Source organism: Oryctolagus cuniculus, chromosome 3, assembly GCF_964237555.1.
Source record: "Oryctolagus cuniculus chromosome 3, mOryCun1.1, whole genome shotgun sequence".
NCBI classification, from domain to species: Eukaryota; Metazoa; Chordata; class Mammalia; order Lagomorpha; family Leporidae; genus Oryctolagus; species Oryctolagus cuniculus.
This window is the reverse complement of record NC_091434.1, coordinates 43,380,307-43,405,767: the sequence shown is the minus strand read 5'-3', so window position 1 is coordinate 43,405,767 and position 25,461 is coordinate 43,380,307. Positions and strand designations below refer to the sequence as shown.

General features: G+C 36.5%; 1 protein-coding gene and 1 pseudogene across 1 annotated transcript in view; one reads left to right on the top strand and one right to left on the bottom strand.

The window, feature by feature from the left end:
* PGAP1 (post-GPI attachment to proteins inositol deacylase 1) overlaps positions 1–25,461 on the bottom strand; it is a 77,482-nt gene that overhangs the window by 32,889 nt on the left and 19,132 nt on the right. The window contains exons 5-13 of the mRNA XM_002712363.5: positions 20,965–21,122; positions 16,949–17,001; positions 16,081–16,147; positions 11,578–11,683; positions 10,863–10,918; positions 8,977–9,060; positions 7,689–7,735; positions 7,257–7,308; positions 3,999–4,076 (exon numbers count right to left, since the gene is read on the bottom strand). Coding sequence (XP_002712409.2) covers positions 3,999–4,076; positions 7,257–7,308; positions 7,689–7,735; positions 8,977–9,060; positions 10,863–10,918; positions 11,578–11,683; positions 16,081–16,147; positions 16,949–17,001; positions 20,965–21,122 — 701 coding nt within the window. The remainder of the gene's footprint in view (positions 1–3,998; positions 4,077–7,256; positions 7,309–7,688; positions 7,736–8,976; positions 9,061–10,862; positions 10,919–11,577; positions 11,684–16,080; positions 16,148–16,948; positions 17,002–20,964; positions 21,123–25,461) is intronic.
* Positions 7,874–8,772, top strand: LOC138849127 (large ribosomal subunit protein eL33 pseudogene; annotated as a pseudogene).

Here is a 25,461-nt window from a genome sequence, read left to right as displayed (position 1 = left end):
TTTCTGTAACAACATACTCATATAAGTTGTCTTCTAGTTAGGTTTAGGTGTTTGAAGAAGAGAGATATTAAAAGATGGATCAAGGGGATGGCGCTGTGGCATGTAGGCTAAGTCTCTGCCTACAGCACCAGCATCCCATATAGGCGCTGGTTCACATCCTGGCTGCTCCTCTTCCAACCCAGCTCTCTGCCTATAGTCAGGGAAAGCAGTGAAGGATGGCCCAAGTGCTTGGGCCGCCCCTGCACCTGTGTTGGAGACCTGGAAGAAGTTCCTGGCTTCAGATTGGCTCAGTGGCCATTTGGGGAGTGAACCAGGGGATGGAAGACTTTTCTCTTTCTCTCCCTCTCTGTAACTCTACCTCTTGAATAAATAAAATCTTTACCAAAAAAAAAAAAAAAAAGGATCAAAGCATTAACCATCAGGGCTAATTCAAAATTAGTTAAGGATTTAGATAACATATCTTTGAGCACTTTCAGTCAAAAAGAGAAATGTAATTTTGTTAAAGACCTTTGAAAAAGTCTACATTTATTAAGTATTTATAGCTTAAGGAGACTATAAAGGCTTTTGGATACCTACTAACATTCATCTACAGATGGCTAATGTTTTTCATGTAAGATTATTTCTGGTTAAATACTTATTATAAAAATAGAAAAAAAGGCTTACTATATATGAAGCAAGATAAAGAAATGCTTTTCAAAAAACTAACTGTATAATGTGACAAATGCACCATTACAATTATTCGTAATGGCAACATCTTTTTATCAATAACATTGCTAAAGCTGTGTAAGAGGGGCTGGCATTGTATTGTAGTGGTTAAGCTGCTTGCTATACCATCATTCCATGTTGGAGTGCTGGTTCAAGTCCTGGCTGCTCTATTTCCAATCAAACTTCCTGCTAATGAGCCATGGAAAGCAGCAGGTGAAGACCCAAGTACTTGGGCCTCAGCCTCCCATGTGGGAGACCTGGATGGAGTTCTTGGAACCTGGCTTTAGGCTGGTCCAGACCTGGTTATTGCAGCCATTTGGGGAGTGAGTCAGTAGACAGAAGATCTGAGTCTCCTCCCTCTCACTCTGCCTTTCAGATACATAAATAAATCCTCAAAATAAAAAACAGCGTAAGAGCCTTTGTTTTCAGTATTATGCAGAGGAATTGTTCGGATAAAGATATAACTTTACTAAAATAATCTCTACCATGCAATCAATTTATTTTGATCTATAAGGAGCCAAGAAAAAATTTGATGCCCCACTTTAATTAGTAAGTAACCTGATGTCTCCAGAAAGTACAAGGCCTGTGGAGTCTGTCCAAGGCTTTTCTGACAACTAAACTTGGGATCTCTGAAGTGGTGTTATTTTGTTTGCCTCATGGATAGATTTTTCTTTATTGTTTTTTAAAGTAAGAAACTGATGTGGCAACTTGTTATTAGACTACAGTCCACACGCTGGGGGATAAAAGAAAGAAGTTTGTGGAGTTTTTCGTTTATTTTTCCTCCTTTACTCACAAGGCAAAGAACAGAGTCAGATATTTTCATTATAATAAATAGCTGTTAGAAGATTAGAGACTCATTTATTGAGTAAGCTGAGCCATTACCAGAGACAGGGAAACAGCTTTTGAAGTCAACTTAAATCATTCTGCACAGGTTTTTATTTTATTAAAGATTTATTTATTTATTTAAAAGACCGAATTAACAGAGAAGGAGAGACAGAAAGAGAGTTATGTTCCATCTACTGGTTCATCGCTGAAATGGCCATAATGGCCAGGGCTCGTCCAGGCTGAGGACAGGAGGCCAGAACCTCCTTCAGGGTCTCCCTGTAGGTGGCAGCGGCCCATGTACTTGGGATAGAAATCTGCTGCTTTCCCAGGCACATTAGCAGGGAGCTGGACCATAAGTGGGATGCCAGATGACAGGTAGTGGCTTAACTCACTGTGCCACAACACCAGCCCCCTGCACAGATAATTTAATTAGTAGGATTTTTATTATTACATTAAAAATTTGGCTATGCACTTAGTTTTGTATAATGGAATAAATCTTTACCCAATAAAGAATTTGAAGTGTGTCTAAAATATCCAACATAAGTAGATTTCTGATGGGTTTAATTATTTTGATTTCTGTCATCAAAAGAATATAATTACATTTCCATTTCCAAAAACCTATTAAGATATCAGTTAACTCAAACTTGTTTAATATTGCCTATTTGAATACATGTAGCCTTCTGATGATGGGCTGTAAAATAGACATGCAAAAATCATAAAAGATCTTTATTATTCTAGTGGAATGGGGTTCCAGAAAAAGAGTCAGCAGCATTACTTTTCAAAGAGCATTAAGACATATTACACATTTATTAGACTACTAAGACTGTCTACTTGCAGAAAGTTTCATTAATTTCTTAGAATAACCAGAGAGGGTCTTTTCAAGTTTGAGAAAGATGTTAGATTCATTCAAAACCAACTTACCTGACAGAAAAACCCTTAAAGAGAGCTTTTAGTATTGAAGATGCTGAATTACCTCTCACTTGAGCTAAGCAAAACAAAACAATGAGTCCATTATAAGGTACTTGTGAGATTCAGTCTTTGAGAAGACTCCCAACTACATCCCATTTTCCTTTCCCTATTTCTTTAAAATTTTCCTAGCTATTTTAGACACAAATCTTACCGACTTCCTCAAAGAGAAACATTTTTGATCATTTATGTGGTAGTCACTAAAGGCTGAGGATGCAAAGTAGAATAAAACCTATGTGGCTATTACTCTTACAGAGTTCATAATAGAAAAATGCAATAGAGACAAAGAAATTATAACACAAAGAAATAAGTTCCTCAAAGAAACTATATTCAAAACATCATGAGAGTAAGTTTAAAAAAAATTATCATGGGAAGGGCCTGGGAAAAGAAAAGAGATACAGTTTGGATCTTGAAGGGTAAGGAACAGAGAGGCCCTTTGACCTCCATGGGCCTTTTCCCCAATCAATTTCCTCAAAATCATGCTTTTCTTTCTACTCTCAATTCCCTAGCACAGGCCCTCATAATCCCTTACATGGTGCTTTGTCTCTTTCTTTTTCACCTTTCCTACATCATGAATACACTGATGTTCTAAAATAAATTCTTTCTGATCCGACTACTATGGGGAAAAATTTTACGTCTTGCCACAAACTTGAATTCTATAAAGTCCTGAATCCTCCAGTCAAGGCCTCCACAATATGACAGTGACCTACTCTTCCTGACTTTTCTTCATTGCTATTCTACTCATGGTGGCCACTCTTTCAAAATTATTATTCAAATTATTATTCACTGTTTTCCAAATATACACTAGGCTTTCACACTTCTATGCTTTGCTCTCACTATTCTTTTTGCAATTATGTTACTACTGAGCCTTTGGAATGTGGCTGATACATATAAGAAACTGAATTTTAAATTTTACTTAATTTTAATTGGTTTAAATTTAATAGCTACAAGTGCTAGTGATTCTCATATCGACAGCACAGGTCTACAATGTCCATTTACCTATAAAACTATCCTTTAAGCACACTTTAAATATCACCCCAATATAAGGCATTCTTGATTCAATCAATCAGAAATATCTCTTCCTTTGATATCTTTCATCTACCTGCTATATTCTGGTTTGTTTTGTATGAGTGTGTATGGTCTTTTTATTCAACAGTATGGAGCATCCTAAAAATGGAATTCATGTCTTCCTGATTTGTGCACCTCCTATACTTCCTGGAACATAGTCTTGTACATAATAGAGTACCTAGTAATTAACAGTTTTTAAAGACTTATAAACTAGAACACTAGCTCTTAGTTGGAACAAAGGAACTTGGGTTTATTCTGCTTAGTTCAAGTTGAAGCAGATGATCCTAATAATTTAAGAATTTTAGGTGGATCACTAAATTGGCATTGTTTTAAGTAAGCCCTATGTAGAACTCATCGGAAAAAAAAAAAAAGCTTTAAAAGTTAGAAAGAATATCTCCAAAACATTCTGATAATAACCTTAATTCACTTGTTACCTTACTTCCATGAATAGACGGTACATAAACAACAAGGTGAGACAAAGATGGATAGTCTTGAAGCCTTAAGGTCAGAAACTAAAAAAAAGAAAAAAAAGGACATAAAAAACTGCTTTTATTTCTTACAACAGAGATTAATGCTTGTTTAAAAAAGGATAAATAAGATACATTTCTTTCTAAATTTGCTATTTTTAAAAAATGTCAAATTTAAGTCCAGTGTATTATAAATGCCCATGTTTACATTTCCAAGTCAATAATCCCACTGAAATTCAAATTTCTAGTACTTACATTAAATATTTAGAAATTTTAATATATTAAAATTTAAGCATTTAATAATTTAATGATGTTTAATAATTATTTCCACATTTGGTTTTGTTTCTTATTATAATTTGGCAATCTGTTGCAAATAGCATTACAATATTATTTCTATATTTTGGTAATACAAGACAAATAGCATTCAGTAGTTGACAAATGAAATAGCTATAATTTAATCTCAAATAATTCTGACCTAGTCAAGTAGCAAAGAGTTGCTGGGTAACAGTATTTATGAATATCACCCCCTGGTCTTCATTTAGTAAATGACAAAGATAGAATATGGTAAACAATGCACCTCACCAAATGAGGTTCTTCTCAATATTAAGACCAGGTACTATAGTCCATATTTTGAGAAATGAGTTAAGTAGAAAGACTGGTCTAATTAAATAAAAGTAAAGCCACTAAATTCAGTTTCTTTAAGATTTATTTATTTATTTTATTTGAAAGGCAGAATTACAGAGAGGGAAATACACTCACAGACACATATACACACACAGAGATTGAGAGTGAGAGATCTTCCATCCACTGGTTCACTCCCTAACTGGCTGCACTGGCCACGCCTGGACCAGGATGAACCCAGGAGCCAGGAGCATCATCTGGTTCTCCCGTGCAGGTGGCAGGGACCCAAGTACGTGGGCCATCTTCTGCTGCTTTCCCAGGCCATTGGCAGGGAGCTGGACTGGAAATAGAGCACATGGGACACGAACCAGCACCCCTATGGGACACCAGTGTCGCAGATGGCAACTTTATCCTCTACGCCACAACACTAGCCCTCAAAATTCATCTTTAATCCATTTTTTTTATGGAAGCTATGTGGGGTGGGAACCGTTAAATATTATAGTATATTGAATTAAAAATTTCTAGACACTTAGCTTTCTCCACTTTTCAGAAAGATCAACACTGACAAGTTGGACTGAGCTAATGAAGTTTAAAAGCTGTCAATGAGTGGTCCTCTAAAAAGCTGACCAGATTTATGAGGGAGTGTTTGTTATAGGATTTTCCCCAAGTTTGCAAAGTGTCTGCCTCAGACTTGTATGTACTAGTGTAAATTAAAGGGCCTCAAAAGGATCACAATAACCACAAATACAGGGAGATGAAATCCATCAAACAAATGGGAGACAGCACTAAAGATATATTAATCAGGAAGAAGGTGAATATTTTGTATAGCTATCCATTCTGATAACTCTAAAATATAAATTCTTAACAATGACAAAGTACTGTATTTTATGTGTTTTGCTAGAGTGTTGCATCTATTCATTAATAGTCAGCAGAGATGCCAGAAAGTGATGGGATTCTCATCTGACATTACTTTTATTGAGATGATATAAATACAAATAAAACCTACAAAACTTTTTCATTTTATAATCCCTTCAACTTTATGGAAAATAATTTTGTATGTTGCTTATAAATTAATAACACACATTACATAAAATTTTTGTTTTTATTGTAATGAAAAAGGTTATTTACATTTCATAATTGCAATCCTGAATGGAGAACATCCAAAATTGTAGAATATTATGATTCATGTTTCCTAACTTCTTTCTTTCAGCATTCACTATAGCTTGTTCTGCTGTTCAGTCAGCTGCTTCTTACATTCAGAACAAACATAGGGACCTAGCGCTTGATGAACACACCAGTTTAATCTTCAGAGATTTTTAAAAATAATGCAAGACTTTATGGTTTAATAAACACATTTTAAAAATATAATAACATGGGGCCAGCACTGTGGTATAGTGATTTAAGTCACTGTCTGCAGTGATAGCATCCCTTTTGGGCACTGGTTCAAGTCCTGGCTGTTTCATTCTGAGCCAGCTCCCTGCTAGTGCACCTAGGAAGACAGCAGAGGATGGCTCAAGTTCTTGGGCCCCTGCACCCACATGGGAGACCTAGAAGAACTCCTGGCTTTGGTCTGGTCCAATCCTTGCCATTGCGGCCATTTGGGGAGTGAACCAGTGGATGGAAGATTGATCTCTCTGTCTCTCCCTCTCTACATAACTCTGCCTTTCAAATAAATAATTGTTTTAAAAAATATATAAGAACAAAGTACATTTTATCAAGTTTTAATTAATAATGCATTCCTAACTCTGAAATTATTGCCTGGACAGATTGTTTCATGAATAATTGATCAGTACATATATCCTAACACTTTGTTTTGCTTTTGGCTTGGAAGGTTAGGACCAACCACATGATGTTACTTTTAACCATATGAGTCTAGCATTAGGAAAATATACTTTATATTTAATACATAGACTTATTTGAAAACTATCGATCCTGGCCCAAGATAATCAGTTATAATAAATACAATAAGAAAACAAGGACAGATATTTTCATCACATCCTATAATTATTTTCCCTTCTCAAAAATAAATTTTGAAAGTATGTAAATTAAGCTTATATATGAAGATCTGTTAACCTACCATAATTGCTTAAGGAAAATACTAAAATTACTAAATAAATCTCTGCTGTGATTTATTACCCTGAATAACTTAGGTAATGTAAAGTTATGCAAGTGCTTGACCACAGTGATGCTGAAATTGATGTGGAAAATTACTTCAGTTCTCTTCAAGATGCCCACTTCCCTACCCCAAGTCATTCCTCCCAAGATGAATTCTGTATACAGAACACTATGCAGGTTCTATTTTAAGACAGACCATCCAAGCATACTTTCAGTTTAATTTAAAAAATCTATAAAAGCTCTTTTTGGTAGAGTCCTATAACCTACAATCATTTAACAGATTAACTTAGTTTTTATTTCTGAAAGTAAAAAAAGTAACATTAATTCCAAGCTATTCCTAATTAAATGTATTTCTAACAAAAGTATTTCTAAGATTTAGGTTAGCAAATCTGAAGTCTGTTTAAGATCGTAATAAAAGAGTAGACTAAAATGCCTATTTGATTAAGTATTTTTTCACCTGGACTTTACAATTCTAAATCTATAATTTACCTTAATTGTTGGCAGTAATTCAGCTTTCCAGGATAAATCTACCCCTTGCCGGCTTTGAAATAAATATAAAAATATAATTAAAGGAAAAATACATTGAAGTATTGCAACTTATCAGTAAACATCAGAGGAAAAAGAAACTATCTATAGACCTAGCATACAGATTTATAATGAATTGAAATCTAATTAAGTCTAATCAATAGACTATATCTACACAGTCTGGCAAGAAAAAAATTGTTTTTCCTAACATCTAACTACATTCAATAGTTACAAAAATTCTTAGTATATTCATTTTCTTTACTTTTCATTTTAAAATCAATACTATAACACAGCCACAAAATATGTAAAAGAATATATGAAGCTAACCCTATGATTCCTGAGTATTGTTTATACTAAGAAAACTGAACAAGGGAGGACCATAAATTCAACACTTACCACATAGAAGTGCTGTTTATGCAGCCAAAAATCCAACTATTTGTATCCTATTAATAACATAAAACACATTAAATATTATAGAAAATAACTACTTAAAACAAACATCTTCAACACTTTTTGGCAACAAGATGAGTAACAGTAGAAAAACATAAAACAGCAGTTTGTTACTGAGAAACATATACAAGATGTTCTCCAAAGTCAAACAAAACACGGAAGGGATGGGCAAAGAATCCATTCGTTAGCACAGATAGGTAGGTAATCAGTTAACCCATGCTAACCTTTTTCATTGCATTCCAATTTTAGTAAATATGCTTCTGAAGGAAGCAACTAACATTAACCAAAAGAAAGAAAAGAAACGCCTAGCACAGTAGGTTTTCACTGAAAAGATACACACAAAACCATTACTCAGACACAGTTACGTCCAGATAACACTGATTAACAGCACTTTACTATCTGAGAGAATATTTGGCATAAGAAGTACTTCAAAAATTTAATATGGACCTCAATAGGAAAACAGGATTTTCTATACAAAATTCCTATAACTGCTTAATTATACTTATTCTTCAAAGTACTAATCGAATTTAAGAATTAAAGGGCCTTAGAATTCAATTCCGTCATCTTGAAAAGAGTGAAACTATACCAGAAAGAGTAAAAGACCTAAACTAGAACCAAAGGTACAAATTGGTAGTATGTTACAGCTGTTTCTACCATCTTGGAATTTGGGAGGCCTGCTGGGAACAGGACTTCTAAAAGGCTAATCTGTCTGGAAGATTGTGGTTTAAAGCCATTTCTATTGGCTATACATGAATTAAAGGGAGCACACAGTGCTTCTTAAAATTGAAAGTGTTTATGCTCGAGATTAAACTGATTTCTGTTTGGGCAAGAGATATGCTTATGTGTACAAAGCAAAGAACAACCCACTGGCTCCTGGAGGCAAACCTAACACAACCAGAGTAATCTGGGAAAAGGTAATTCATTCTCACGGAAACAGTGGCCTGGTTCATAGTTCAAATTCCAAAGCAACATTCCTGTGAAGGTCACTGGACATAGAATTTGTGTGATGCTTTACCCCTCAAAGATTTAAAATTGAAAAGTAAATAAGTGAAAGTGGAAAAATATTACATTAAAAACATTTTCATGACTATTTTTCGATCAAAACATTTTCAAATATTTTTCAACTAATTAAACTTAATAACAATAGTTTATAGCTAGATTTACCAAATAATAGTTGAATCTGAAAAACAAGTAACAGTCTTTCAAATTACATAAAATGTACCAATTATCTTACCAGCATGGTGCTCTGACAATAGACATGAGTGTAGATTTTTCTGTGATTTGCAAGAGGAAATGTAAAATATATCTTATCAGATTCCTAAAAAATAGAAGGAAAACACACAATATAGCTTTAATAAGTGGAAAATTAAATCACTCAAGAATCCAGATAAAGTGAATGAGTAATAATCCTAACCTTATCATTCTTAGAGTTGTTAAGAATCAATATTCTAGCAGTAGGAGGAAGAGAATACAGAGGTACAACATTTATGTATTCTCAGAGATTAGGTATAAACTCTTAGTATTGAATTTGTCCTGGAATTATCTGTATGAACACATTTTCTTGTTTCATTGTGGTTTCGGACCTTTTAGTTACATTAAAATACATCTCTTAGGTCTGGCCACTAAAAAGGCCTACAAATGTCAACTGAGTAGCCAAAAGCATCTCTATAGACACATTGTGGTTTTAAGATATCATTTCCCAAATAAAAGAAATAGTTCCTTAGAGAAATAACAGATCCAGGGACTGGTGTAGAAAATGTACAAATGGAGTTGAACTAATCTAGACAAACTGGACAAGGACGAAACTATTAAAGACAACAAAAAGTTCTATCAGAACGACTAAGGAGTGAAACTTGCAATGGCTTGCATTGGGCAAACATAGAACAATTTTAATATCAATGAACTGAAGCATAAAGTTAAATCAATGAGTTTATAACAATACTGGGGAAAAGCACTGCTGATGGAGGATGCTTATAAGCCAATTCACTATTCTGACAACCAGTAAATACAAGGTAAGATCCAAAGATGTAAGCAATTATCATTATTTTCCCTTATGATTTGTTCCATGTCAGATAAACTGAGTGGATAAGGGGCAGTTTTTCTAGATAATATCTCAGTTAATAAATGAAGAAGGAATAATAAATAAGAGTATCACCATTTTTGCATACTCCTAAGTGAATTAATAATTCCAGGCATTCCTCAACAGCTGCTACTAAAACAAAGAGAAATAGTCTAGTAAAACTAAGAACAACAAAAAAAATCTAAAGCCTTAATCTGATCAAGCATCTAAACAGAAAAATCATAGAAAATGTGTTGCCATACTGAATAACGGCAGGAATGCAATCAAGACTGAGACTCTAATCTATAACTGCCATAGGAATAGCAAAAATCAAGACCATGAGGCTCTATAGGACAACTGACCTGTTATTTTTTCAATAAATAAATTAAAAAAAAAAGAGGGGTGGACAAAGTATTACAGATTAAAGAGGAATATAAGACCTATCAATCAATAACAATGTATAGGCGTTGTCTAGATTCTAACTTAAAAAGACAGAATTGAAAAACAAAGAGAATCAACCAAAATAAAGGTAAATTTACAATAAAACTGTAAAACTGAACACTGACTAGAATTTTATTAAGGAATTATCAAATTGTGGGAAAACAGCACAAGTTAAGATTCTTTTTTTTTTTTTTTTTTTTTGACAGGCAGAGTAGACAGTGAGAGAGAGAGAGAGACAGAGAGAAAGGTCTTCCTTTGCCGTTGGTTCACCCTCCAACGGCCGCCGCGGCCGGCGCGCTGCGGCCGGCGCACCGCGCTGATCCGATGGCAGGAGCCAGGAGCCAGGTGCTTTTCCTGGTCTCCCATGGGGTGCAGGGCCCAAGCACCTGGGCCATCCTCCACTGCACTCCCTGGCCACAGCAGAGAGCTGGCCTGGAAGAGGGGCAACCGGGACAGAATCCGGCGCCCCGATCGGGACTAGAACCCGGTGTGCCGGCGCCGCTAGGCGGAGGATTAGCCTATTGAGCCGCGGCGCCGGCCACAAGTTAAGATTCTTAAGAGTCTTTAGCTTTTAAAGATAAATATTGAAGTATTTTTGAGAAAAAAACCATTATACTTACATTGTAAGCCACATAAGTCCACCTGGACACTTTTACTGGAACCCACATAGATGTCCCTTAAGATAAATAAAATTAATTTATTTGCCTTGTTTTGATACTAATAATTTTTTTGACTCTGTGTGAAACAATTCTCAGGCATAACAAATAAACTCTATTAATATATTATTCTCTATGTATTCATCACTAACTAGCATTCACATCAAGTAAAATATTATAAATCTATTTGGTGTCTTCAGCTATGTGAAAATAGCAACAGAAGGAAATATTTTATTTCCAAATAAAACATATAATTGAGTAGATCATAAAATAGTATTATTATGTTTATTTAAAAGCAAATTTTACCAGCAAAAGATAATGCTGGTAATCTAAAAGAAGACTGAAGAACAACTGAGATGAGAAACTTAGAAAGGAGTCATAGACAGAAAGCACTTATTTTATGTGACTGCCAGGAGAATAAAAATATGTATTGCTAAAAGTTTTTCATCTGTCATGTTATTTTCAAGTCAAAATTTTTATCAACACCTTAAAAGTTGCTTTTCTATTTTGCCTTTCCTAACTAAGAGCTTCACCAGTACTATCATATAGGAATTAATAAAAATATTAATAGGATTATAATATTTAAAGTATCACAGTTTCAAAGGTTTTAATAATAATATATTTATCTAAAAATAATGAGGAAATCTACTTAAATATAAGATATACTATTACCACCAACCTGTTAAGTCAGAAATTATTGATGGATTTTCCTCAAAATGTTTTGCTGGATGTCTTATAAAGTGGTGATTCAAAACTGACAATTTCTTCTTGGGGTTTTGAGTTATCTAGAAAGAACATTGATATATTTTATATTGTTTTATATCCTGACAGTTCAGTGAAACACTGTTTTAAGTAATAATGACAAGAGCCAACACTTGCTTATTCTGAGCTAGAAACTGTTCTAAGACCTAAACATACTATTAATTCATTTAAGCAACATAAGCAACACAAGAATTCTAAGAGATAACATTATCTGCATTTTAATTATGAAGAAATTAAAGCACAGAGAAATTAAGGAACTTGCCAAGGTCACACAGCTATAAGACTCTAAGCTGTGATTCAAACCCTATTCTAGCTCTAGAGCCCATGCTTTTACTCATTATACAATGATACTTCTGAAGGAACACTAAGAATAAAACATTATAAAGATGTACAAAAATAGAAGACAACTTAAGAGATTCCAACACACTGGTTCCCGAACTCAGAAAAGTGCCAATCCCTCAACAAAGAATTCAACAGTCACTAGAATAAAGTATGGTTTGCCAACTGTCATTCCTTGGAAACTACACTCTAAAAAATATATTTATTTTATTTATTTGAAAGGCAGAATTAGAGAGGGGGGTAGGGAAATCTTTCACCCATTAGTTCTCCCCAAACTGCCACAATAGCTGGGGCTGGACCGGGCCAAAGCCAGGAACCAGAAGCTTCTCTCTGGTCTCTCATGTGGGTGCAGGAACCCAAGCACTTGGGCTATTCTCCACTGCTTTCCCAGGCACAATGGCAGAGCTGGAGCCGAAGTAGAGCAGCCGGGACCATAACCATTGCTCAAATGGTACACCAATGCCCATACTGAAAGCCAATGCTACAGGTGGTGGCTCAAGCCTCCACGACATAACGCTGGCCCTGGAAGCTAGGCTCTTTTACTCTACTTGCTTTCTTATATCTTAATGCAATAAAAGTTGCTAACTTTATATAAACTTCTCCCTTTAAAAAAGAAAAATGTACTGGGCTATAAAAATCCATTTGCAATCTATCACTATTTAATTCTCTAGTTTAAGCATTGAGGCCTGATATGCAAATGATTTTCTCATTAACAACACAATGAGATAATGGCAAAGAAATGACAGTGACAGTGAAGACCCAGGAATACTAAATCTTCCCTTAGGTAGTTTCCTAGCATTTGCATGAACATTTCTCTTTTTTTGACAGGCAGAGTGGACAGTGAGAGAGAGAGAGAAAGGTCTTCCTTTGCCATTGGTTCACCCTCCAATGGCCGCCGCGGCCGGCGCACCGCGCTGATCCGATGGCAGGAGCCAGGTACTTCTCCTGGTCTCCCATGGGGTGCAGGGCCCAAGCACTTGGGCCATCCTCCACTGCACTCCCTGGCCACAGCAGAGAGCTAGGGCCTGGAAGAGGGGCAACCGGGACAGAATCCGGTGCCCTGACCGGGACTAGAACCCGGTGTGCCGGCGCCGCAAGGCGCAGGATTAGCCTAGTGAGACACGGCACCAGCCTTGCTTGAACATTTCTAACGAGCTACTTTGTAAAACAACACATTCCAATTTGAGCAAATCTTACCAGGAGAACATTCTAACCTATTTAGAGCAAATACCTGATTTCCTGTTCTCTGAAATATTGAGGATAGTTTTTCCAAAATTTGAAGACTATTATGTTACCCATCTAAAAATGTGTTTCTTCTATGGTTTATATTAAACAACTTGACAAATACATCAACTTTTTAATGCAACTCAATTAGTTCCTTTGCCATCCTGATAGCCTCTCCTGGATAAATTCACATTTGTTGATGTCCCCCCTTAAAAGAGGGCACACAGAGTAGTATACCATTCACCAGGTATGGTGTAATTAGAGAGGACAGTGGAATTTTTCTATTCATTGATACAAACTCTATAATCAGTTTGGTCTAACAGTTTGACTTGTTAAAGCAGACACATCTGTTTGCTATCGATTAAAAGCATAAGTTTTTATTCCAAAACTTTCATTAAGCCAAGACCCTATCTTCTTTACTCACTCTTTAAGCAATTACACACAAGTTTTCAACTGACTTTTATGCTAATACACACCAAAAATAATCCTCTAATTCTGATTCCTGATTTAGCACTACATGCTTGGGACTAATTCAACCCTGAGTTAAAGTTTCCCCATATTTATGTTCTGTTCTCCTGTTAGACTACATGCTTCTTGTACACTGGAAATCATTTGCTAAATTTTTACTTCATAGAATTTAGTCCAGAGTATTATATATACAGTCATCCCTCAGTGTCTGTGGGGATTGGTTCCAGGAACCCTCCTCCAACGGAAACCATATCCCTCACATAAAATAGCATAGCATCAACATATAACTTATGTAATCCTCCCATTTACTTCAAATCATCTCTAGGTTACTTATAACACCTAATTTAGTGCAAATGCTATAAAAATAGTTGTTTTACTATATTTTTTAGGGAATAAAACATGTTTAGTTGCCGGCGCCGTGGCTCAGTAGGCTAATCCTCTGCCTTGCGGCGCCGGCACACCGGGTTCTAGTCCCGGTTGGGGCGCCGGATTCTGTCCCGGTTGCCCCTCTTCCAGGCCAGCTCTCTGCTGTGGCCAGGGAGTGCAGTGGAGGATGGCCCAGGTGCTTGGGCCCTGCACCCCATGGGAGACCAGGAGAAGCACCTGGCTCCTGCCTTCTGATAGGCGCAGTGCACCGGCCACGGCGGCCATTGGAGGGTGAACCAACGGCAAAGGAAGACCTTTCTCTCTGTCTCTCTCACTGTCTACTCTGCCTGTCAAAAAAAAATTTTTTTAAAAATTAAAAAAATAAAAAAAAAAACATGTTAAGTTGATATGCAATTTTTTTCCCAAACATTTTCAATCTGTAGTTAGTTAAATCCACAAGTACTGATATAAAGGGCTGGTTGTAATGAATATGTTAAGTAAAACTCAGTTTCATAAAATAGTATTGTATTTTGATTCTTAGCAGTGTAGTTATCAAAAATTTCTTTTTTGCCCCTTAAAATGTGTCTGTAAAATATGTATCAGAATTAAAATTTACTGTATGTTAGTATTAGGGCTTTTGTATTATGTTACTAGAAAACATGATTTTATTAAAATTAGTTTTACATACAATTTTTAAAGGAATATACTTGTCTGAAGTACTTCTTTGGTTGGAATAAATTCACCAAATATTGGTTCAAGTACAAACTGTTCTTTCAGTTTTAATTGATTCTACTATTGTATCTAATTGCACTCTCTCAAGTACACTTAAAATGTTTTGCCATAGACTCTCAATTAAAACAATGTTAATAAACCAAAAAATGTTTATGTTCTACAACCAAGTCACAGTGTCAATTCTATGATGCTTAATTTACTCAGTAAAGATATTATCTCAATATGAAATCTTGTGGCTTAGGATGTGGTAAACCAGAATAATCTGGATCCTCAAAAGAGATAAAAATCTATAATTCTCTATTAATAGTAGTTACACAACTTTGAGACTTACAGAAAAAAGACACTTTTCCCACCCTTGAAGAGAATACAAAAGTTCTGACACACAATGATAAGGAAACTACTGCCTAGAGACCTATTGAGAAAGATATCATGCATACGGTGGCCTCTCGAAGAACTGGAGCCTGATTCCCAAAGTATTTGGGCTGCAATACAATGCCAGAATGAAAAAGGCAACTTAAAAGACAGGGAGAAGGCAGAGTCGCAGTTTTTAAAACATATTTCCATGGAAAGGTGATAAACTGCAAGACAACCTGAGGTAAAAAAATGTTTAAAAAATAATGCAATTTGTTACAACTCACAGGAAAAGTTTAAGTTAATGGATAGAATTCTCTGAATTTGGCTGAGATCCTTGGTGCCTGCTCCTATTTACTTGCTAGCAGACAAGACAGAGATGAAAGGGTGATGAGGACACTATGATTCCAAGGGTTCTGCTAATTGGACAACTTGGAAAATGACTAGTTTGAAGAGTTTATACTGTGAAATTTCATTACAGAAAAGCTCAATTTGTGGATGTACATATTTAAGTTCTCATGAGCTTGGGGTTATTGAATAAATGTACATATTTTGATCTTATCATAAAGCTAAAGATATTTTTAAAAACATGGTTTAAAAATGTCTAATGAGATAGGTGATTATGTTTACATTACAGAGAAAAAGTATTATCAAGCAGCGTGTATTTCCCTTAATTTAAAAATAGATATATACCAAACTTTAAACAGTAAAGGGATAACTTGAGGTAAGATTTAAGGTATCCTATGACTTTTCATTTACATTGCATCCTGTGAATTATTAACAGTTGTCATAATATTATCAGAAAAAACACAAAATATTTCCATTTTAGAACAAATTAAAATTGATAAATTTTTCAAAGTAAAAAAATGCATTACATCTATCACTGCTATAACAAAGGTTTTCACTTTGATGAAATAATTTTTAGCTTAAAAATACATACTTGTTTAGTATCAGCATCAATAAGATCAAAGAATGCTCGAATTGTAGTCAATTGCAATTGTTTACACCTAAAGAATAAAGTAAATGTTACAAATGAAACTTTCTTAAAATATATACCAAACACATGAGTCTATTATTTAATGGAATATTTGGATTTATTTTAATGCTGTACAATCAAAAATTAACAAATCACTCTTATTAAGTATGTGTCTTAAAGTTGACACTCATAAAGCAAATTAAATCTGGGACATTTGATAGAATTGTCAGGGTCCTTCTGTATTCCCTAAATTTCCTAGCTATAAGCATACTATCTGCCCCATCTTTATATGTCTGAACTGTTGCATTTCTTCAGATCCTACCGCTGGTACAACTAGAGGAAGGTCAAAGGGAATCTTTAAGCCACAACATGTAAATATAAATACCAGGTCTGCCTATTTCTTGATCCATTTATATGGATTTTATATTAAGGGTAAGTCTAATTTATTGTAGGTTTTCCATGTGTTGCTAGCTAGAATTGTTACTGCTGCATTAACCAAGTACCCAAGAAAGGTGATCAGCCAGGAGTCCTACCAGTGGCACATTTGATCTCTCCCACCTATGATAAATTCTAAAATTTTGGTATTTGATGCTAACTTCATTTGGGATAGATGCTTCTGGTCTTTTTAGGAAGTGATGTTATAGATTATAAAGGGGACCCTGATCAAACTGAGACAAGAATCAAAGCTAGAGTACTAAGTCCCTGAATTAATCTTTCTCCCATAAACTTAATTATTTGTAGGAAAGATTGTAAGAAAGCTAATGAACCAATTAATGCACTGATGAGAAAAGAGCACCATACCATATTAACAAAATAAATTATATTAACTTACCACACAATGGAGAGGTGGTCTGTTGAGACCCAGGTCTTAGGCACTGCTGAACTCTAACAGGAAAAGAAAAAAAAAATCAACTTGGGAAAAACACAGTTGTTATTTACTGAAAGGTCTGAAACTCCTACAATATAATAATTAGAAACACACTGGGGGCCAGCGCCGTGGGTTGGTCCTCCACCTGTGGCGCCAGCATCCCATGTGGGACCGGTTCTGGTCCCAGTTGCCCCTCTTCCAGTCCAGCTCTCTGCTATGGCCTGGGAAAACAGTGGAGGATGGCCCAAGTGCTTGGGCCCTTGCACCCACATGGGAGACGAGGAGGAAGCTCCTGGTTCCTGGCTCCTGGCTTCGGATCAGTGCAGCTCCGGCCACTGTGGCCATTTGGGGAGTCAACCAGAGGATGGAAGACTTTCTCTCTCTCTGCCTCTCACTGTCTGTAACTCTACCTCTCAAATAAATAAATAATCAAAAAAAAAGAAACACATTAGTCTCACTATGATATGTTGATATATAAAAATGATACACTCTTGTAAAGGGTCATCAAAATATATTATTTCCTGCAAAAAATATCACAACTCTTTCTAAATGGTATTACTGGCCAGTGATGCTTAAATTATTTTAAAAATGATTAAAGCATCCACAGACTCTGTATTTAAGTTTAATGTCTAACTTTTAAATTGATAAAAGGTTGTGTTTTTCTTTCATATATCAATATTATTTGTAAGTTACAATAGATATTTCAGTACTTTTGGTTTTCACTCAATTACCACTTGGTAGAATCTAAGATGTTACTTCTTAATCAGGGGTGTATATGAAAAATACTTAGGCCTAGAGATATTTTTAAAAATAATTATGCTTGATCATAATTTTGAGACTACCAAGTGGTATCAGGCTTCCTTATTTTGAAAAAAAAATCTCTTATTTTAAAAAAAATTTAGTATGTATACTGCTGGTTACAGACATAAAGGCAAACAGCTCCTGGAAAACAGGATCACTTGCAGACTTCCTAACCCCTTCATAGCTGGTAATGACCTCTCTCTGAACAGCATCTTACTCTAACAGAGCTCATTCAATAAGCCTAATTCTATTTCTCATAGCATCTCTCTCTGCACTGTCAAAGAAACAATGAGCTGCCACCAACACAACTATCAGAACAAAACAAAAACAGGAGACCATCAGCTTGGTTGTGTGAAAATTGAGGTCTTAAAAATGTTTCCTTAATAAATGAACTAATAAAAAATATGTATACCTTCTAAGCATCCATCATTACCCTTGTACTCTAGAAATAATGTGTCTCTGGGTTCCAGTTTCTGAAGCGGGAAGAATCCATAGCTTGTCTGTTACATAAGAACTTGATATATTTAGAAATTACTGCTGATGGCTTACTTGAGTTTACTGTGGTTTTTAGATTAGATGCTAAGTTGAAGAAGAGATCCCAATAGACAGTATGTACCATTACCAAGAGAATGCAAAATGGTTAACTTTCAATTAGTTTAACGCATGTGTGCTAAAGTTCAAAAAAGAAAGGCAAAACACAAAAAAATTAGTTGCTCATGACTGTTGTGATGAAAGGTGCTAATGTCCATCCAAATCCCTTCTGGTACATTTGGTAAAACTACATCTCTTCACCTGCCTTGTTTTAAGGTGTAACTGAGTTTCTTCTAATGTTATGTGAGCAGCAGTGGCGTGTGTTTCTTCCTATGTTCTCTCCTCTATCTTGAGAGTTGAACTAGTAATGACCACAGAAACCTTGCAAGTAAAACATTACAGATGGAGGGCCTGCTGTAAACCTGGACCTTCAATGGAACACTTAGAAAATCATGCAGTTTTGCCTATCCTACCAATACAATTATGGTCTTTAATAGTTTTTCTATTTCCAGTGAACATAAATGTCACCTAGCTGTTTGAGATAGTTTTTTCAAAAACTGTTACTTCTTAATAATAGTTAATATATTAAGAGTCAACATGCATGTAGATACATGAAAGACTACAGATTATCTGGGGCTGAAACAATAAGGCTGGAAAATACTCAGCTTTGAGAAAGCTTCAAGAACAAAATATTTTCATCGAAGGTTCACGAATACAAGCTGTCTTGAAAGCAATACATTATGAAATGGATTAGAAAAAACAGGAATGCATACACAGAGAAGATTTAAAAGACCAAAGTTCTTTAAAAGATAAGCTTCAGGGGCCGGCGCCACGGCTCACTAGGCTAATCCTCAACTAGCGGTGCCAGCACACCGGGTTCTAGTCCCGGTCGGGGTGCCGGATTCTGTCCCGGTTGCCCCCCTTCCAGGCCAGCTCTCTGCTCTGGCCCGGGAGTGCAGTGGAGGATGGCCCAAGTGCTTGGGCTCTGTACCCCATGGGAGACCAGGATAAGTACCTGGCTCCTGCCATCGGATCAGCGCGGTGCGCTGGCCGCAGCGCACTGGCCGCGGCGGCCATTGGAGAGTGAACCAACGGCAAAGGAAGACCTTTCTCTCTGTCTCTCTCTCTCACTATCCACTCTGCCTGTCAAAAAAAAAAAAAAAAAAGACAAGCTTCGGGATGTGTTATCTAGCCAGGCCAGGTTCAGAACCTAAGTTATACGTAATTTTATATGACTAAATCACCTATGTTTACTGAAGAGTTGACATTTAGTTGTTTGAGAACTTGAATTTATTGGGCAGCTATTCATTCAACAACAAATAACAGGTTTAATACCACAAATAATGAGGTCTGAGAGATTTATCAATTTATTTCCAAAGCGATACTGGCTACAATCCACTTCCTCCAGTTATAAGAAAATGATGCCGAATAGCTTAGTATTTTTTCTTCACATATAGCACAGTTCAGTAAATATCTATTTAATGAATACATAGTGATCTAAGGTGAGGTAACAGCAAATAAGATGAACAAAGGAGCATGTGTGAAAAGGAACAAGTATGAAACAGTGACTTTCTAGCATTATTTCCTAAAAAGCAAAAGGAATGGACTGACTGCACTCTATTGACTTTCTCTTGAGAAAGTAAATTAAGTTATATTTGGAGGTGATGTATATACTGAATTAAAATCTTAACTGAAGACTTCAAGGTTAAATATACAAGAAAGAAATCCTAAAAGGAAACTTGAGTTCACTTCACATAGGCTGGGTATCCCTGTTAAAGATCAAATACATATTTCTTAGCAGGGAAGAATAATTAGCAATTAATTAATCAGTATCCTATTAATACTTTTCAAAGCTAATCATTTTACTTTAAAATTGAGAAATCTTCACTCAAGTTTAGTGTTCAGGACTATGTGAAACATTTGATATTATATCACTACTATATAGACAGCATTTACAGACCATTATATATATATATATATATATATATACAGGCAGAGTTAGACAGTGAGAGAGAGAGAGAGAGAAAGGTCTTCCTTCCGGTGGTTCACCCCCCAAATGGCTGCTACGGCCAGTACGCTGCGCCGATCCAAAGCCAGGAGCTAGGTGCTTGCTCCTAGTGTCCCATATGGGTGCAGGGCCCAAGCACTTGGGCCATCCTCCACTGCCTTCCCGGGCCACAGCAGAGAGCTGGACTGGAAGAGGAGCATCCAGGACAGAATCCGGCGCCTCGACCGGGACTAGAACCTGGGGTGCCGGCGCCACAGGCAGAGGATTAGCCTAGTGAGCCGCAGCACTGGCAGACCACTGTCTTATATTTACAACTCTAATCAATAGGTAAACTCTTATTTTAGACAAGAAATGATTATTCTGCAAAAACAGAACTCATTTTCAGAAAAGTTCTAAAATCCTATTTACTTTCTATGAACATAAACATATAAACATATAAAACTCTGCCCTCCCAACATATTCACATGCATTCATTCATATTCCCTATTCTCTTCTATCTCACATACATGCACTGAAGAGCAGCAAGCCCACAACATCAACTCAGCAGTACATATTACTTCCCCATTCATGTTCCCCTATGTCCATCATGATTCTGCTTCAGTAGCATCTCAAAAAAAAAAAAAAAAAAAAAAAAAATTACCACAACAGATAAGGCACTGGTATGATGGCTTAATTTTGGTAGAAAAGTCAGTCCTGAACGAACTTGGTAATCCCGGAATCCTCCAGCTACAGAAAGTGTGGTTAGATTTATGTGTCGAGCATTTAGAATCCAATAGTTGTTTACAGTCATATAAAAATCTGGTAGGGAATGAAAAAGAGACATTTAAAAGTATTGTAGTAACAATATCTACAATATTTAACTGAATTTTTAACCAGTATTTAACTGAATTTTTGCTTAAGATATCTGGTCTATAAACTGTGTTATTCACATTTTGAGAAAAATCAGCATCTTTATACACATCCTGGTTTACCCTATTGATTCAGAGTATCAATACTAAGAGTTAAAAATACACCAAGAAAGAAAAAAAGATCCAGATTTTACTGGCTTTGACAAATTCACACGCAAGCATCTCTCTACATTCCACAAGGGTAATGCTTAATCAGAAATCATGTGGTATAGTAAGAAAAGAAAATTATAAAATTCTTCCAAAGAACTTATTTTGCTAAAGACATTTGTGCTGTTTCATGGTATGTGCATGTTTTCAAACCCATGAAATTACATCTATTAAATATGTGCAGTTTTTAAATTACTTGATAAAGTGGTCTTAAATAAAAAGAGTTCCCTATGATGGCAGGGTCCCTGTTTATGAGGTTTAGCAACTCCATTGTGGCCAACGGTCACTGTACAAGGTACTTTAAATCTTATAACACAGGGTATCAGGACAGTACCACTGACACTAATCTTAGGACTGTGCTGCTGGAGTTCTACCCATTTCATTGTGAGAAGTAGTTCAAAGGGAAAAGGCTGAGATAATGTTTCCCTTTGTCTCTGGAAGGTCAGAAAATTTTAGAGTCAAAGATAACTAAATTGAGATCATTTCTTTCCTGTTTATCAAAATTTAATCCATTTATATCCTGGCATTTGATCAGAGGGCTCCAAACATTCAGTAGAGCAAGCTGCTCTCTTTAAAGCGCTCAGCAATATTTACTTAGAACACTATCAACCTAACAGAGCCCTAACACTTGGAGGTCTTGGGACAAGAATACCAGCAGGGGACGGACATAAGTCATATGTCTAAATATTCAAAAGTCAAAAATCCAACTGCCAAATTGTTAAATAAAAAATGTTTCCTTTTCCTACCTTGACAAATGTATCACTGAAATAACCTGAAAGGACAAGTTCAAATCAAGAATTCTCAGGCGCTTCAGAGTTGAACAATGAATATGGCAGCACAGAGAGAAGAGATCTCTGGTCCATTACTGTGCTATCCTTTCTCTCTTCCCATCCCAATTCCACCCTGCATTGGAAAGGCTGTGTGTATACACACACAGTCTTTCTGTAGTTTCTGTAGAACCACCACTGGCCACAACTCAGAGTTAGGATTATGCATACCTACCCTCAGAAGAACTAAGCCAGTTAGGCCCACAGAGGCCCTGGCATTGGGCTTGGGGCATATGGGCAAGAAATTATGGAGGCTTAATTACCTGGATCATAGTCTAAAAGTAATCGCATAAGCTACAAATGGGAAGGCTGCTTAGCCTGCACATTTCTCACACTTCAGAAAAAGGAGAGGAAGTGTTCTTTTCAGAAAAAGGAGAGTGCAGAGCCCAGTACAGGGCATCCTTCCCTCTAAAAGCAGTAATATCACCAAGTACGGTTATAAACAGGCAATCTGCTTCTGAAGGTCTTCTGAGTCTCTCTTTCCCAAAACCTTAAAAACCCACTGCCCTCTGAATTAGTTCTTTTTTCATCCTAATCTTGACAATGCAATGAAAAATAAATGTGGAACAAAAAGAGGCTTACTAATTACAAGAAAGGTAGACCCAAAAAATCACTTTCACTTGAGCCATCACCATCCTTCAATATAATAAAACTTGAGATTACTGAACATTCATCCCTCAAAGAATATTTTTAAATGCATTTTTATCCTTTAATTTTGTTTCTAAACCTATGGTCACTTATAATTATTAGAAGTAGTTGCTATTTAAACAATTTCATTGAAAAATTAAATTTTTGATATTAAAAGATTTTTATAAGCAAAGTTTCAAATGTAAATAATGGGGGAAAATCACACTTTTTTGAAAATACTGTTGCATCAGATATTTACAGCAAATAAATTATTCCCTTGCAATGCTGTTAGTTAAGGAGGACATTTTAGGGAACTACTTTGGTTTATATCCACTAGGGGATAGTTCTAACTTACCACAAAGAAATTTGTCATGAAAATCAGGATTATACAAATTTTGACAGATAAGAAGTTTATCTAAAAGTTATTTCTAATGACTGTTTCCTACTCATATAATAGTCCTATAAACAACAAAGGTAATAACTGACTTTGTCAAAAAAGTTAAGATAGTAGATATTTAATTCTTATTTTTTTTTAAAGATTTATTTTATTTATTTGAAAGACAGAGTTACAGAGAAGCAGAGAGAGAGAGAGAGAGAGAGAGAGAGAGAGAGAGAGGTCCTCCATCCACTGGTTCACTCCCCAGATGGCCACAACAGCCAGAGTTGCACCAATCAAAAGGTAGGAGCCAGGAGATTCTTCTGGGTCTCCCAAACAGGTGCAGGGTCCCCAGGACTTGGGCCATTTTCTATTGCTTTGCCAGGCCACAGCAGAGAGCAAGATTGAAAGTGGAGTGGCCAGGAATAGAACCAGCACCCCTATGGAATGCCTGCACTTCAGGCCAGGGCTTTAACCCACTGTGCCACAGCACCGGCCCCTATTTGATTCTTATTCTGCATCATTATCACTATTGAATTATATGACACCAATCACAAACTCCTACTGTTCACTCAAAATTCCCTGCAACATTATAGTATTATCCATCACTTTATTTCCTATGTTATAGTAATGTACCTCAATCAAGAGACAGTACAGCACACAAAGGTTAAGGGGACAGCCCAAGCAGTAAACCTGCCATGGTCAAATGCTAACTCCAATGCTTTCTTCCTGTATGATGTTGGGACAATAACTTTATCTTGGCCCTTTTTTGGTATCAGATTAATTGCCAAGAGAATTAAGTGTGGTAATATATCATGTAAAGTCCTTAATTCTCAAAAAGAGTAACAGCCCAATAAATATTAGTAATTCTGCCTCAACTACAGGGATTTACTTATTCACTAAGTTCTATTAGTAAGTACTATTAAACAACCATTTATTTTAAAATTGGAGCAAGTGGTTAGCCAAAGAGTTGAGACACCTACGTCCCATGTCAGAGTATTTGTGTTCAAGTCCTGGCTCCAGCTTCCTGCTCATGTGTACCCTGGGAGGCAGCAGTGATGATTGCAGTAACTGGACTCTAGGATGGGAGACCTGGATGGAGTTTCCAGCTTCAGTCCAGTCCAGCACTGCCCCAGCCACTGCCAGCATTTGGAGATGGGGCCAACACACATGCCTCTCAAATAAATAAAGGAAATTTTAAAATAAAAGCTAGGGGTCGGTGTTGTGGCGTAGCAGGTAAAGCCGCCACCTGCAGTGCCGGCATCCCATATGGGTGCCAATTCGAATCCCAGCTGGTCCACTTCCTATCCAGTTCTCTGTTATGGCCTGGGAAAGCAGTAGAAGATGGCTCAAGTCCTTGGGCACCTGCACCCATGTGGGGGACCTGGAAGAAGCTCCTGCCTCCTGCCTTTGGATTGGTGCAGCTCTGACTGTTGTGGCCAATTACGGGGTGAACCAGCAGATATAAGACCTCTCTCTCTCTCTCTCTCTCTGCCTCTCATTCTCTCTGTGTGTAAATCTTTCAAATAAATAAATCTTAAAAAAAAAAATAAAAAAATAAGGCTGCACCGCGGCTCACTTGGCTAATCCTCCGCCTGCGGCGCCGGCACCCCGGGTTCTAGTCCCGGTTAGGGCACCGGATTCTGTCCCGGTTGCTCCTCTTCTAGTCCAGCTCTCTGCTGTGGCCTGGAAAGGCAGAGGAGGATGGCCCAAGTGCTTGGGCCCTGCACCCGCATGGGAGACCAGGAGGAAGCCCCTGCTCCTGGCTTCAGACTGGCGCAACGCGCCGGCCGTAGCGGCCATTTTGGGGGGTGAACCAACGGAAGGAAGATCTTTCTCTCTGTCTCTCTCTCTCTCTAACTCTGCCTGTCAAAAAAAAATTTTTTTTGAAGTAAACAAAATAAAAAAATAAAAGCTACATATTGTTATTATTTTACTTAAATATAAGATAATTTTGAAGAAACCTGAAACAGTTAACAGCACAGAAATTTAAATGTATTTAAGAAACAGGGAATTATCCTCTGGGAAAAAGAAGCTGAAGCCCAGGAATTAAAAAACACACGTCAAACATGTTAAGAAGTTATTCACAGAGAAAACTAAGAGTAATTCAATCATGGGCATAAGCTGAAAGACACAAGATGCTCAGTATTGGAGGTGCTGATCTGCAACGGAGCCATTGCCCACAGAGGAATTTGTGGTGCACCCTAAAGGGCACTGCTAGAGATTTACTTCACTAATCCCGAACAACAATG